General features: G+C 34.0%; 1 protein-coding gene across 8 annotated transcripts in view; it reads left to right on the top strand.

Annotated features, from left to right (window-relative positions):
- Nucleotides 1-14,394, top strand: part of KDM6A (lysine demethylase 6A) — a 179,627-nt gene that overhangs the window by 120,444 nt on the left and 44,789 nt on the right. For 2 of the 8 annotated variants that reach the window (XR_003509749.1, XM_027534625.1), the window contains exons 9-17: nucleotides 1,741-1,834; nucleotides 4,248-4,374; nucleotides 9,938-10,036; nucleotides 10,163-10,382; nucleotides 10,942-11,076; nucleotides 11,520-11,675; nucleotides 12,238-12,333; nucleotides 13,244-13,345; nucleotides 13,983-14,378. Coding sequence is in view for 7 of the 8 variants with exons in the window: in XM_027534625.1 (XP_027390426.1) it covers nucleotides 1,741-1,834; nucleotides 4,248-4,374; nucleotides 9,938-10,036; nucleotides 10,163-10,382; nucleotides 10,942-11,076; nucleotides 11,520-11,675; nucleotides 12,238-12,333; nucleotides 13,244-13,345; nucleotides 13,983-14,378 (1,425 nt within the window). In the remaining variant the exon portion in view is untranslated. The remainder of the gene's footprint in view (nucleotides 1-1,740; nucleotides 1,835-4,247; nucleotides 4,375-9,937; nucleotides 10,037-10,162; nucleotides 10,383-10,941; nucleotides 11,077-11,519; nucleotides 11,676-12,237; nucleotides 12,334-13,243; nucleotides 13,346-13,982; nucleotides 14,379-14,394) is intronic. The other 6 variants (XM_027534628.1, XM_027534627.1, XM_027534626.1 and 3 more) reach the window with 6 other exon arrangements.

The following is a 14,394-nucleotide window of genomic DNA, read 5'->3' on the forward strand; positions in this document are numbered from 1 at the left end:
GTATATAGTATGAGGTAGAAATAAAACTTGGTTTCTCAGTATACTCCATCCAGTTTTTCAGGTATGATGGTTTATTATTATTAATATTATCATTATTACTAGTGTTTGGAAGTATCTTTTAGCATTTGTTGAGGTAATTCCAGAAAGTGATCTTCCTAAAATATAAATTTGATTATATTGCTTGAACTCATTTCAGTGGTAGCCCATTGTCTTAGGATATAGTCTGCAGTCTTTTAACATGGTTTAGGAAGGTCTTTGTGAAGTTGTCTGCTTGTCTCTGCATTTTCTGCCCAATCTGCTAGTACCCTAAGCTTGTCTGCTTCTAGGAAATAACTGTGTACAATATTGTTATTGTACACAGTACAGTAAGTTTTGTTCTCATATCTGTATTCTTGCCTGTAGTCCCAGCAATTTCTGTTATGTGTTAGGTATTCAACAAATACTTACCAGTTGAAGGAACTGAGTTGAATAACTGATCATTATCCTTCACTAACTAATTTATTTTTTCAGATCAGGTTAATGTTTAAAGGGAAGTCATATACCTGATGAATAAAAGTTTATGTAATAACTATTAATCTCAATGGACGTTCTTGCAATTCTTCCCCGTGCTGACATACTGTATTCATAGAGCTCCTCATTTCCATAGCTCTTTATCTCATTTAATCCTAAGAAGAACTCTAGATAGAAAGATCAGGCATTACATCTGTTGTATGGATGTTGAATCATTGTTCAAGTGATTTGCCTGAGGCTCACACAGCTAGTTTTATGTCTCTACTTTTTGGGGGGAGAAAGGTTTGTTTGCTCAGCCAGCTATGTCCTATCAGTGATATGAATGAAAGCCACTTTAATCCATTGTTCTGCCAAGTGTTTTCTAAAAATAATATTTATGAAGTTTTCTCTTGTTGACTTTCCCCCTTTTGGAGGGATGGGGAGGAGTTGTGTTCAGCTTTCGGACTGTAGCAATAATGGGTTTCAGTCGTATTAGTACTTTTGGGGTAAGAACTGTGGGTAAATGGTTTCATTTAGAGTTTTGCCCATGGAATCTTAAATATTATAAACATCATTAGACAATAGTTATGAGGAGTTTGTCTTTAAAATCATGTATGTATTATAGTTTTTTCATAGGATATATTATATACCAGTGATTGTATCTTTTAAACTTAGATTTCATTGGCTTTTGTAACTATTAAGATTTGACAAATTCTTAAAGGTCCTATTTTTGTTGTTGTTGTTGAGTATGTCATGTAACTTATTAAATACTGAAGTGAGGTGAAAAATAAAATGGTTGTATGGATACAGAATGGTTGGAAGGGTATCGATTGTTTACCCTCATAATCTTGTAACTGACTGTGAGCTGTGGCTCAATACTGCTGCCCAGCATTACAAGAGAGTATTATGTCACATATCATTAGCCTAGGGAAAGATCAAAATTTGAAATAAAGTTTCTACTGAATAGTTGTGATGCTATTTCACATCCTTTGGTTTCAACTTGAAGTACTCCAAGGTCATGTTTTAATGATACTTTGTTGTATTGAATGTTTTATTGGTGTTAGATACTCTGAAACATGGCCTATTAACCATAACTGTCTAGAGTTAGAGGAACATTCAGTAATGCACTTTCATCTTTCAGTTGATTTTTTAAAATATGCTGAAATATCAGTATTGTATAAGACTTAACATGAGCTAATTCTTTAAAGATGTTAATTTATTTTCTTTAAATCTTTTTTTCCTGCTTTTTAGAGGAAGTATCATTCTGCAAAGGAAGCTTATGAACAACTTTTGCAGACAGAAAACCTTTCTGCACAAGTAAAAGCAACTGTCTTACAACAGTTGGGTATGTAATAATATTCACTTAGTGTGTTATAAGTACATTGCTTTATGGTTTTTACATGTCACTGATGGTAAATACATGACTTACGTATCCTATTTCTTTTCCTTCCTTTTCCAAAGTTGATGGACTTTATCTGAACTTATCATATTTCCACCTTCTGCTGATTATTGTCTATCTCACAGTCAATCTTATTACAATTCTTTAGTGTAACTTTTCTTTTAAATGCTCAAAATTATACACTGGTACTTAACCACGAGTGAGGGGGATTGAATGCTTTCTCGGTGCCAGATACCATTAGTACTCAATGAAGTTAAGTGATTTACCTAAAGTCTCTTAGTGATTGGTGAGCTTGCTTTCATAGCGCTGTCAATAATACTAAAACATCTTTAGGTAAGAAATGTGGAACATCTAAAGTATAGATTCTCTATACATGCAGTTCTGTTGTCATGTTGAAGATGAAGGAATATAGTTGTTAGCATTACTGTTTTTAATGTAATTGTAAAATTATTTAAGCTTAAATTTTTATCACTTCATGATACTAATGCATACTATGTGATCAGTTATACAAAATAAAAACACTGCTTTCATATAAAACTATAAAACTTTCATTTTTTAATTTTGTGTTTAATCTCTGGTTAGAATTTCCATGAGTTATCCATACTTTAAAAAATTATAGTCAAGTATTTGTTTTTAATGATTGCATGCAGAGTTTAAATAATGTGAATTGGTATATTTAAGTTAAAATAAGTTTATTAGTACAGCAAAAAACATTTTGTGTTCTTAGGTAAAAAGAAAAGTGATGCCTTGATAGCTTACTCATTCAGCTAATAATGTGAATATAAACTTTTTTAGTTCACATTATTTATAAATAAGTTTTTATGCATTTTAGCTGCACTGAAGAATGTGTCAGTAGCAAAAATGCACACAAACCTGTCCTCTTTGGCTGAATGTATAGGTAAACTTTTCATGGTTTTGAAAGGGAAAATACTTAGCCTTATTGAGTCTAATTTATGCCTGCACATCAGTCCTTCCTACTTGCTTGTCACTGCTGCTTAAGCAACTCCTTTTAGAGTCTGTTACTCTAGGTCCTGTTCTTAGTAGTAATAGTGGGAGAGGTAAGGGAGGAACAGATGAATAAGGGTGAGATTGACTTATATTTCCATAAAACATGATAACTCAGCCCTCTTTCTTTGGAGCACAGCAACTATAATAAATATCAGAAAATAAAGGTCCTTGTTTGTTTTGTGTACTGTGAACTATACATGAAAAACAGCTGATTTTGTGAACTTGAATTGAACCACAATTGAAATATGATTCCCTAGCAAATTAAGTCAAATTATTCCATGTGCTAGTATTCCATGATCTAGTGTTTTGATTACTTACATGGTCAGCTTGTTTGTTTGTTTTATCATAACAGTTTTATTTAAGGTGTACAAGATGATGTTTTGATATACCTGTACATAGTGAAATGATTGCTGCAGTCAAGCTGTCCAACATATCCATCTCCTCACACAGTTACCTTTTTTTTCCCTATGGTGAGAGCACCTCAAATCTATTCTCTCATCCAGTCATAATGCTGTATGTTAGTTCTCTAGATTTACTCATCCTACATAACTTCAACTTTGTTTCTTTCGACCAACATCTCCCCATTTCCTCCATCTTACCACTCCTGGTAACCACCATTCAACTCCCTGCATCTGCGTATTTGACTTTTTTGGATTCCACAGATAAGTGAGATTATGTATACCATCTAAATTTGTTTAGTAAAGATTTGTGTTACCCATTTTGTACCATTTTTATTTGCAGCATTTTGAATGGACTTTTTCTTATAGTCTTAGAGTTAAAAAAAAAAAACTGTCAAATGATTGTAATTTTTATTTTACATGAGTTGTGAATATATGTAGCCAGTGCCAGTAAGGTAGGATTGTATGTTGTGTGTCCTACTCTGAACTGTCATTGATGATATGGCTTTATATTTATTCCTTGGAAGTAAACATTGTGTTAATAGAGATTTTTAAATGCAGATTAAGTTTTACATGAAACAGTAAATAAGATTTATCTTATATTCTTTGTTTTGTATCTTGAAATTTTTTCAAATACAAAAATTAGAGAAGAATAGAACTGCAGTTTGTAATCTACTAAGTGACAAGTCAATACTTAAAAGTGTTTTAATTTCTCTGGAATGAAAGTTCTTCATTGCTTTGACTGTACCTTAAAGACAAACTTTTTTAGGACAGAATTGATGGTTCTAAATTTCAGGAGTGTGTATGCCAAGCTAAATGAATAAATTGACTGAAAAGAGTATTTTTTTATGACTGAGGTTGAGAGTATTATTTTATTTGTTTCTGCTCTGTATTCTTTTAAGTAGTAGAGTAATTAAGTCATTTATGTAAATATTTTTAATCATTTACTATAGGATGGATGCATCATACTGTGGATCTCCTGGGAGATAAAGCCACCAAGGAAAGCTATGCTATTCAGTATCTCCAAAAGTCCTTGGAAGCAGATCCTAATTCTGGTCAGTCCTGGTATTTCCTTGGAAGGTAAGACTGATTTATCAGAAACTTAGGTTTTGCTTTTGTTTATTGCAGCTAAGAGTTTTAAATTATCTGAAATAGCAGTTTACTAATAATGTGATCAGTATATTTTCCCTTTTAAATATTTTATAATGAAGATTTCTAGATAAAAAATAAAAGAACTTCTGAATGTGGTAGTTTTCTTATACCATCATCTGGTCCATCAGGATATTTCTTGTTTTGCTTATTGGATTTTCATTTGACTTAAATTATTGCTGGTTTTCAAAAACTCTTGGCGGATACTAATTATTCAGTCAGGTATTTAAATGCCTTTCCTTTTGATTTCTAGTGTTCATATGTCTATTTAAATAGAACAGAGAATTAATTTTTCATTCTGCCTGGTGACTACCAGTAGTTAGTGGAACTTTGCCCATTATCCTTTTTATTAGTGATATTTACCTTCGATAGAATGGACATTAATAGCAGATTTCAAATCATAGTTGTATTTGAAGTTTTACAATGAGAAAGTAGATACATTATTATTCAATTTGTTGGAACGGAGAAGTGACATTAGTGAAAAAAATTTTTTTGCAAGTCTATAAACTTTTCTTGTACTTTGAATGTCTGAATTTTGCTTAGTGATTATCTGAAATATATCTCATGTATATGTATCTGATAGAATATATTTTTGGACCATTATCTGATTGTATTTTAGTTCTTAATTGGTTTTAGCTTTTGCAATATGGTAGAAAAATCAGTCTACTAGGAGTTATCTGAGATACTTGGATTCAAGTCTTGGCTACTATTTGTGGAATCTTGGATTGAACAATTAAACATTTTGAGGCTTCAGTTTTCTGTTGATAAGAGAATTAAATCGATGGTTCTCAATAGTGGTAGGGTGGATGGGAAGCGCTATTTTGCCCCAAAGGAGACATTTCATAATGTCTGTAGAGAGATTTAGGTTATCACAACTATATAGAATGCTACTAGAACAGTTCTCTACAGTAAAAAGTTACCTGGCACAAAATGTCAATGGTGCTGAGGTTGAGAAGCCTCGGGTTAGATCTCTTAGGTAACCTTCCCATGCTAAAGGTTTTAATTTTATGTTTTCTTTGGAAATTACCCTGTTTTGTTTTAATTTTAAACTTTTTCCCATTCTTTTTTTCTATAGGAGTATTTTACTTTGATTGAGTTAGCCATATAGTCACATTAAATTTTAGTATTTTGTACAGTCACATTAATTTTAGTATTCTAATATTTTATATTTTAGTATTTCATTTTTTCCTTTAAATTTAGCAAAGTATTTTTTTCCTTTAAATTTAGCAAAGTATATTTGTATGAAATGGAATAATATTAAGATGTTTCAAATTTTTTTTATTATTCATTAATAATATCCTATAATAGTTGAGTGGAAAAGTAGTTATTTTTAGTAGTAATTTTCTAATTCCTTGCCAGGCTTATAAAGCCATCTAAATTCAGTTGCTCATTAATAAAGCTTGAGAGTCCAAACTTTGTCTTTCTCTTTCATTAAAGATCTTTGGGGGCAGAAACTGAATCTTAACCATCTTTGTATCTTATTACCTGGTAAATGGCTATTTAGTAAATGGAATGAATGATCTAATTGAACACCATTTGCCTTTGGAGCTCTCTCTGTTACTACGGTTAATATTGTGCTGTGAGAGGCTTCGTATAGTGACCAAAAAGGAGCTCTAGTACTACAAAGTAGGGTCTTGCTTAGTCATTGCCTCTAGTGTTAATGTTTATATATGAAAATTTCTGTTAATATAGATTAAAAGGAATGTGTACCAGAAAGTATTTTTCTTTTGATCTAAGATTAAGATTAATAGTTTAATATAGCACAATAGTGTGGATGTCTTTTTAATATATTTTTTCTTAATTCTATGCATATAAAATTAATATATAATTTTGAAATATCAAAAATTACTTTTTGTTGTCTTTTATTTTTGCCACACCACTTGTGGGTTCTTAGTTCTCGGATCAGGAATCAAACCTTGGGCCCCCACAGTGAAAGACCAGAGTCCTAACCACTGGGCCTCCAGGGAATTCTCCCAAATTACTACTTTAGTAATTCTGTAATTTTCAGCTTAGTGAGCACTATTCCATAGGAGGTGTGTCGTCCTCCTACTCCGAAAGTGGTTTTTCATTTGAAATCGTTGAGATACTTTTTTATTTGAACCTTTCTGGATAGAATTTTCCAAATACACTTTGCTGACTTCTCAGATAAAGGATACATCTTCCAATTTAACTTGTTTGGAGGTTCAAGATTATCATGTTGGTGTTCAGTATTTTTTATCTGTAATATAATTTGAGGACTGTTTTAGACTTTTTTCCTTTGATGTTTACATTTCTTACCCTTTTTACTGACTTCTAATGTGTTGCTTCAAGTCTGTTTTGTCATGAGAAAATACTTATAAATAAATTAGATTTTAGAAATTATTAAAGCTCTGAAGGAAGATCTCAAATGTCATTGGGATTCGATGACCCTATTCTGAGGCACTTTGTTACTTATCTCTGCATCAGGTTTGTGTTGAAGATTGCATTTGTTTGTCGTTTGGCATGTGTATATCATAATGAAAGTGTAATGTGGTAATGCTGTTAAACTAGCACTTTGTTATTGACTGTGTTATCACAGAATTCTAGAATGTTAGAGCTAGGAGGGACCAGGAGGTCACCTAGTTCACCCTGTAAACCTTGTCATTTTGCACATTTTAGAAAGGGAGCTCAGAGGGGTCAAATGTTGTCCAAGGTCACAATCATGCAGGTGATTAGTAGCAGAGCAGGGACTAGATCCTTGGTTCAACACCCAGAGCTTTTTCAGTTACACAGTGCTGTCTCACGGGAGCCTGGTTAAGTTTTATTAGAGGAAAAGTGTTTGATAGTTGGATTGAGGAATTTGTATTTGGGCACACTGGTTCCCTACTTTCACTTTGTAGAAATCAAGTATGAAAACATAGGTTGTGGGATTTACTGCTTATTCCTCCCAGCAGGTAGGTGAATTTGCTCTATAAATGTGAGATTGGCTTTGATTTAATTAAGAAAACAAACAGAGCGTGTTTTCTACTGTTGGGTAAACATTTCTTTTCTTTGTGGTGTCTGTCCCTGTTTGTCATTGTTAATGCCCTCTTGTCGTGAATTCTGTCCTCATAAAACAGTTTACAGACACTCTCTGACACTGCCTCTGTTTCTGTCACTCACCTTTCTTTATATTGCCCCAACCCCAAGATTAGTGATCTCATGGTCTTCCCTTGTGGCTCAGCTGGTAAAGAGTTCACCTGCAATGCAGGAGACCTGGATCCAACCTGGGTTCAATCCCTGGGTTGGGAAGATCCCCTGGAGAAGGGAAAGGCTATCCACTGTAGTATTCTGGTCTGGAGAATTCCATGGACTGTATAGTCCATAGGGTCACAAAGAGTCAGACATGACTGAGCAACTTTTACTTCACATCACTTTTCAGGCTTATTTTTACCTCTCCTTTGTAGGTATCCTGTGTTCTTGTATCCTGTCTTTCAGATGGATGAATTCCAAATCTTGATTTCTACACTTCAAAGTATTAAACACCAGGACAATATTTCCTATTCTTTACCTAACATTACCTGTTTTAATGTCTATATGCATGTCAAAATCAGCATATTTCAAACTACATTCATCATTTTCTTCTCTGAACCAGCTTCTTCTCCTTTATTTTTGCCAATGATATCACCATCCCCCCCCATTTGTCAGACTTAAAAACTAAATTATAATCCTGCCCCCATGAATATCTAATCAGTCTGTCACAAAGTTTTTATCTGTGTTTTGGTTTATTGTTTCTCCTTTTTCTTTGTTGTCACTTCCATTACTTTCACCCTGCTGCTGCTGCTGAGTCGCTTCAGTCGTGTCCGACTCTGTGCGACCCCATAGACGGCAGCCCACCAGGCTCCCCCATCCCTGGGATTCTCCAGGCAAGAACACTGGAGTGAGTTGCCATTTCCTTCTCCAATGCATGAAAGTGAAAAGTGAAAGTGAAGTCGCTCAGTCGTGTCCGACTCTTAGCGACGCCATGGACTGCAGCCTACCAGGCTCCTCCGTCCATGGGATTTTCCAGGCAAGAGTACTGGAGTGGGGTGCCATTGCCTTCTCCAACTTTCACCCTAATTTGGGCCTATTCCAAGCCAGTAAATATAGCTGCCTTCTTTTCTACTGTCTATAATTTTTTTCGCTTTTGGTTTATTGCTACACATTGTTAGCAAATAAATATTCCCATAAAATACTTTCATCATGCCATTCCCCTTGCTAGAAGAAACTTCGGGATACTCTTAGGTTGGATTTAAAATTCTCTACCGTTTATACTATCTTATATATATGAGATATCATATATATGTAAAAAATATATGTATGATATAAGATGCAGCTTATATAAGTTTTGCTCATGCTATTCAAGCAACATTTCAAAATGCCTTTTCTCAAGGTCTCTGCCTGACTCAGTGGTTCTCAGACTTTTGGATTACTTGACATTTACCTTTTTTTTTTTTTGCTATTTACTCAGTTAGTAGTATTTCAGAGTAAGTCAATTACAATACAGATACTGGTTTAATGGAAAATGTATGTATGTATGTTTGTATATGTCTTTTTTTCCCATTTTGTTTGCTTGACCAAATTGCTGTAAACTAGCTGGTAAATGCAAATCACTGATCTAAACAATACGCATCTACACACATTCAGATCCTTTACTCCTGCCCTTTCCTTTCTTATCTTTCCTAAACCCAGTAGTGTGTAGTGTGGTCTCTTCTACCCTACCCTAAATTTTCAGACCAGTTATTATCTGTGGTAGCCATTTGATAACGGCATCATGCTGTTCATAATGTGTCTTCAATCCTCAGCTGAATTGTAAACTCCTTGACGATGGACTGGGTTTTATTTTTTCCTTTTTCCCTTAGTGCCAAACATTAAGAATATAATTTCTGTATTTTTATAATTTTAGCTGCTGTTTTATATATCCATCAGATACATCTACATTAAGAAAAGTGGCAGTTCCCTGAAACTTTAATCATACCTTACTACCCTTACTAGTCATTAAATACCCTTAATGACTTGACTACTGTACTTAATCCTGTTTTATACTATTTTTGATAGTCGGCTTGATATTATTTCATATGTTTGTGTCTTGTGTATATTAAAGATTTGTTGCATTTATTTTTATTATTTAAGAAAGGAAAACTGAAATCTGATTCAGCAAGTCTTACCAGCATGGAATGTTTTTCTTGGTTTTTAACTAATTTCTTACTCTTTGGAAAACCAGAGATCAAGTTGTATAAGTATAGTGGTGTGTATATATCTCTCAATATTATTATATTGAAGTGATATGGCATTTAACTATTTTAATAGGTGCTAAAGTATGCTGCACTATTAAACACTATCAGATAGTCTATAATATAGCTTATTGAAGGGTTAATTATAGTGTTATTGACATGTATATTCACACTTCACATAAATTTGTTCTCTTATTAGATTTTTATTTGCTTTGACAGTCTTTCAGCACATTAATCAATGCATATTAATCATATTTTCTTATTTTTTTCCCCTCCCCTCTTAGGTGCTATTCAAGTATTGGGAAAGTTCAGGATGCCTTTATATCTTACAGGCAGTCTATTGATAAGTCAGAAGCAAGTGCAGATACATGGTGTTCAATAGGGTAAGACTTTGTTTAGAAATAATGGTATAATTCATACACAAAGATAGTTGCGTCACATATAATGGACTTCGTAAAGCTAAGCCATTCTTTTTAGTCGACTTATTTTTTCTTAATTTCTCTTCCCAGCGTGCTATATCAACAGCAAAATCAGCCTATGGATGCTTTACAGGCCTATATTTGTGCTGTACAATTGGACCATGGCCATGCTGCAGCCTGGATGGACCTAGGCACACTCTACGAATCCTGCAACCAGCCTCAGGATGCCATTAAATGCTACTTAAATGCAACCAGAAGCAAAAGTTGTAGTAATACCTCTGCACTTGCAGCACGAATTAAGTATTTACAGGTAAAATGTTTAAATCGCAGTTTTTTAAAGGCACATGTTTCCCCATGACACTCAGGCAGGAGGAGGGTGGCTGGGAAGTTTGTCTAGTTGTCTTTTGATGTCTATAACTTGTTTCCATATTTTGTAAACATACCATAGCTTGTAATATTATTTTACTTTTCATTTTAAGTAAGATATACAGTATTTTAAAAGATGCTCTTTTGTGCATTTACCCTGTTAATGCATATTAATTTACATAATTTTTTTCTATGTACTGTCTACATTTTTAAGTTGTCATAGCATTTTAGAGAAAAGAACACGAACACTGTCTTTCACTCTTGCTTGGAGTTTCATGAGAAGACAGCTATAAGAACTCTGAAAACAGAGCTCAGCTTTGTTTTAATTCTCACAAAGGTTTATATTCCTTTTTCCCTCATTATACTTAGTATCTTTCTGAAACCCCAAATTAAGGATCTATTTTCTTAAAAACAATTAGTTATAGCATTTAGGAAGATTTAGTGGACTTGCTCTTACTCAAGTAGGCTTGTGTTAAATTTGCTTTTTACATAATTTTTCCTAGGCTCAGTTGTGTAACCTTCCACAAGGTAGTCTACAGAATAAAACTAAATTACTTCCTAGTATTGAGGAGGCGTGGAGCCTACCAATCCCCGCAGAGCTTACCTCCAGGCAGGGTGCCATGAACACAGCACAGCAGGTGAGAAGTTGGGTTATGTTCTGCAGGTGCCCAGCTTTAAGGGTTCTTTTCAATCTGTAGTAGTCAAGCGTATTTTACTAAGCACAGGAGGCTTTTATTAATGAAAAGACTCTTGATTTAATTGTGAAGGGAATTTAGATCAAATTAAAACTCCCTCTGATACGGGAAGAAATTTTGGGGTGCCAGTTTAGAACCTTTGTGCATTTTCATGGTTTTGAAGGAAATTTCTTAACATAATGCTGCAGTTTATTTAATTTTTGAAACAAGTTTTTCAAAGGAAGGTACACATTACTCCACTGATGATTCATTTGATTTTCAATAATTACCATTCAGCGATGTCCACATAGATTTGAAAAGTATGCAGCTTGTAAAGTTGTATAATTTGAAGGAATGAATTAAGAATATATAGAACCCTATTTTTGTCTTCCTTCTGTGATTCTTAGGCATGTAAACCTCATCATCCAAATACTGAACCTGTATTAGGCCTCAGTCAGACACCAATTTCACAGCAATCCTTGCCACTACACATGATTCCTTCTAGCCAAGTAGATGACCTGTCCAGTCCTGCCAAGAGGAAAAGAACATCTAGTCCAACAAAGGTATATATTTTAGAGAAATAGAAAATCCCAGTCAAGAAAGAAATTCCTAACTGCCCTGAACTTGTGCAGTTTGAACATCTCCTGTCCTTTATTTTAAATCTGTGGACATCAATGAGTGAAAGGCTTGAGTTTTTTCATTCCAAATTCTTAGTATCATATTAAATATGGAAAGTAGGGATAAATTTGCATTCATCAAATCATTTTATTCATCTCCCTGCCGTTAAGATCTCAACACAACTTTTCATCATCACTTTCTACTGACATTAAAATAAACTTAACATTGAACCTAGTGGACAGTGTGGTATTTAGGTTAGTCATTTGGGCCATAGTTTAGGGGTGGGCCTTTTTGGGTGGCTAATTAAAGAATCAATATTTTCTTAAGTTTTAAGTTCCCAAATTTACTATGCATGTAAAATTACTTTTAAAAGAACTAAATGTCATAACATCTTTTTTATATGTAAATATTCCAATTCATAGTCATTTGACCTCCATTAGTCATTATATTAACTCTATGGATTTAACCAAATATTCTTTAATTTTTTTTTAAATCAATTTTCTTCAGAATACTTCTGATAATTGGAGTAGTGGCCATGCAGTGTCACATCCTCCAGTACAGCAACAAGGTCATTCATGGTGTTTGACACCACAGAAATTACAGGTATGTAAAACATGCTTTTGACAGATTGTTTTTCCTATTAAAAGTAGAGGTACTAAAGTTCTAAGTTTTGTTAAGTATTAATTCTTAAAACTGAATGGCAGTAAACTCAGTTAATAGGTACATAAGTAAAATGAGCCCACATTTACCAGAGTAATAGAGATAATTCATTCTTTTTTTTTTTTCCCACTTACCTCTGCCCCACCCCCCAATATATTCTCATGGTTCAAACCATCTAAGTATGAGTTTAGAGTATATAGAATAAATTCTCCTACTTCTATCCCTACTCACTCAGTTCCCCTCCCAACCGAAAACCAGTATTAACTTGTTGCTTATCTATCTTTCAAGAGATGTCATGCATGTCCAAGCAAATACTCATCTCCTTTCTCTCATATGTTATTATTTTTCTTCTCTTTTTATACAAATGATAAAATGCTGTATATACTGTTAGTGTATTATGCAGACCTTTCCATGTCAATATATTAAGAGCTTCCTAATTCTTCTGTGACTACATCGTGTTTCTTTATGTAGGTGTCATACTTTTACTTAGGCAAATTACTAGTTTTGGATAGTCAGATTGTCTTCAGACTTTATTATTCCATACAGTGCTTCTTAGAGAGTACTTGTCATAAAGCATTTTTAAGCTTAAAGAACTGTGTAAATCCTGATAATTTTTGAGTAAAATCTCATGCCCATTTATCTCAAAGATCCCATTACAGTAAACCTTCTGTGATAAATGTTTATTCCCAACTTTCTCAAACTTTTTAAAGGACTTCATCTTGGGATTGATTGCCATTGGTCAGAAATCAGTATCTTTGACTAGACAGCGTTCAGAGTTTTATAGAAAGGTTGCTTAGAATAATGAGCTTGTTTCTTAGATATGTCTTTGACTGTATTCTTCTTTTTCTTCTAGCACTTGGAACAGCTCCGTGCAAATAGAAATAATTTAAATCCAGCACAGAAACTGATGCTGGAACAGCTGGAAAGTCAGTTTGTCTTAATGCAGCAACACCAAGTGTGTACAGCATTGTTTTTCCCCTAAAATTTGTTAGCATTTGAATATTTTTGTTGACCGGAATATCATTTTAGAGAGTATGTTTATGCCCACCTCTAGTTTAGACTAGTGTTTAGTGGGATTTAATTATCTGTGCTTCTTAAAATACTGATAATGGACAGAGATTTTTAGCTATAAATTTGATTTTGAACATGACAGTATTTTATTAATTTACGTGTTATTTTGCATGTAATATTTAACAAACTACATCCTAAACTCAGGCGAGGTTCTTTCAAGTTTGTTTAACTCAGAGAATCTGGCATATAAGTGTGATAAAATGGAATTTTAAGATCCCCTATTTTGTGATGGGGAAGAGACCTGTAAATATGATTTCTTTTCCATAATTTTCAACTGATTTCTTTTGTCATTTACTAAAAGGATATTTCTTAAGATTAAGTAGATTCCTGCTTTTCTGAGGAAGCTAATCTAAATGTGAAGAAACACAATTGCTTGTCTTAAAAAGATTTTTTTTAACCTAGAGAAATTAAATGTTAGGGTAAAATCAGAGATTATCTGGTTATGTATCTTCATATTCTGATCCTGTCCCTTATGGGCCACACAGGCAGCATTGATTTTTATTTGTTTTTTTTTTTGACAGATGAGACAAACAGGAGTTACACAGGTACGATCTACTGGAATTCCTAACGGGCCATCAGCTGACTCATCACTGCCTACAAACTCAGTCTCTGGCCAGCAGCCACAGCTTGCTCTGACCAGAGTGCCTAGCGTGTCTCAGCCAGGAGTCCGCCCTGCCTGCCCTGGGCAGCCTTTGGCCAATGGACCCTTTTCTGCAGGCCATGTTCCCTGTAGCACATCAAGAACGCTGGGAAGTACAGACACTATTTTGATAGGCAATAATCACATAACAGGAAGTGGAAGTAATGGAAACGTGCCTTACCTGCAGCGAAACGCACTCACTCTACCTCATAACCGCACAAACCTGACCAGCAGCGCAGAGGAGCCGTGGAAAAACCAACTATCTAACTCCACTCAGGTAATAGAAGGACTAA

This window comes from Bos indicus x Bos taurus, chromosome X (genome assembly GCF_003369695.1).
Source record: "Bos indicus x Bos taurus breed Angus x Brahman F1 hybrid chromosome X, Bos_hybrid_MaternalHap_v2.0, whole genome shotgun sequence".
Lineage (NCBI taxonomy): Eukaryota > Metazoa > Chordata > Mammalia > Artiodactyla > Bovidae > Bos > Bos indicus x Bos taurus.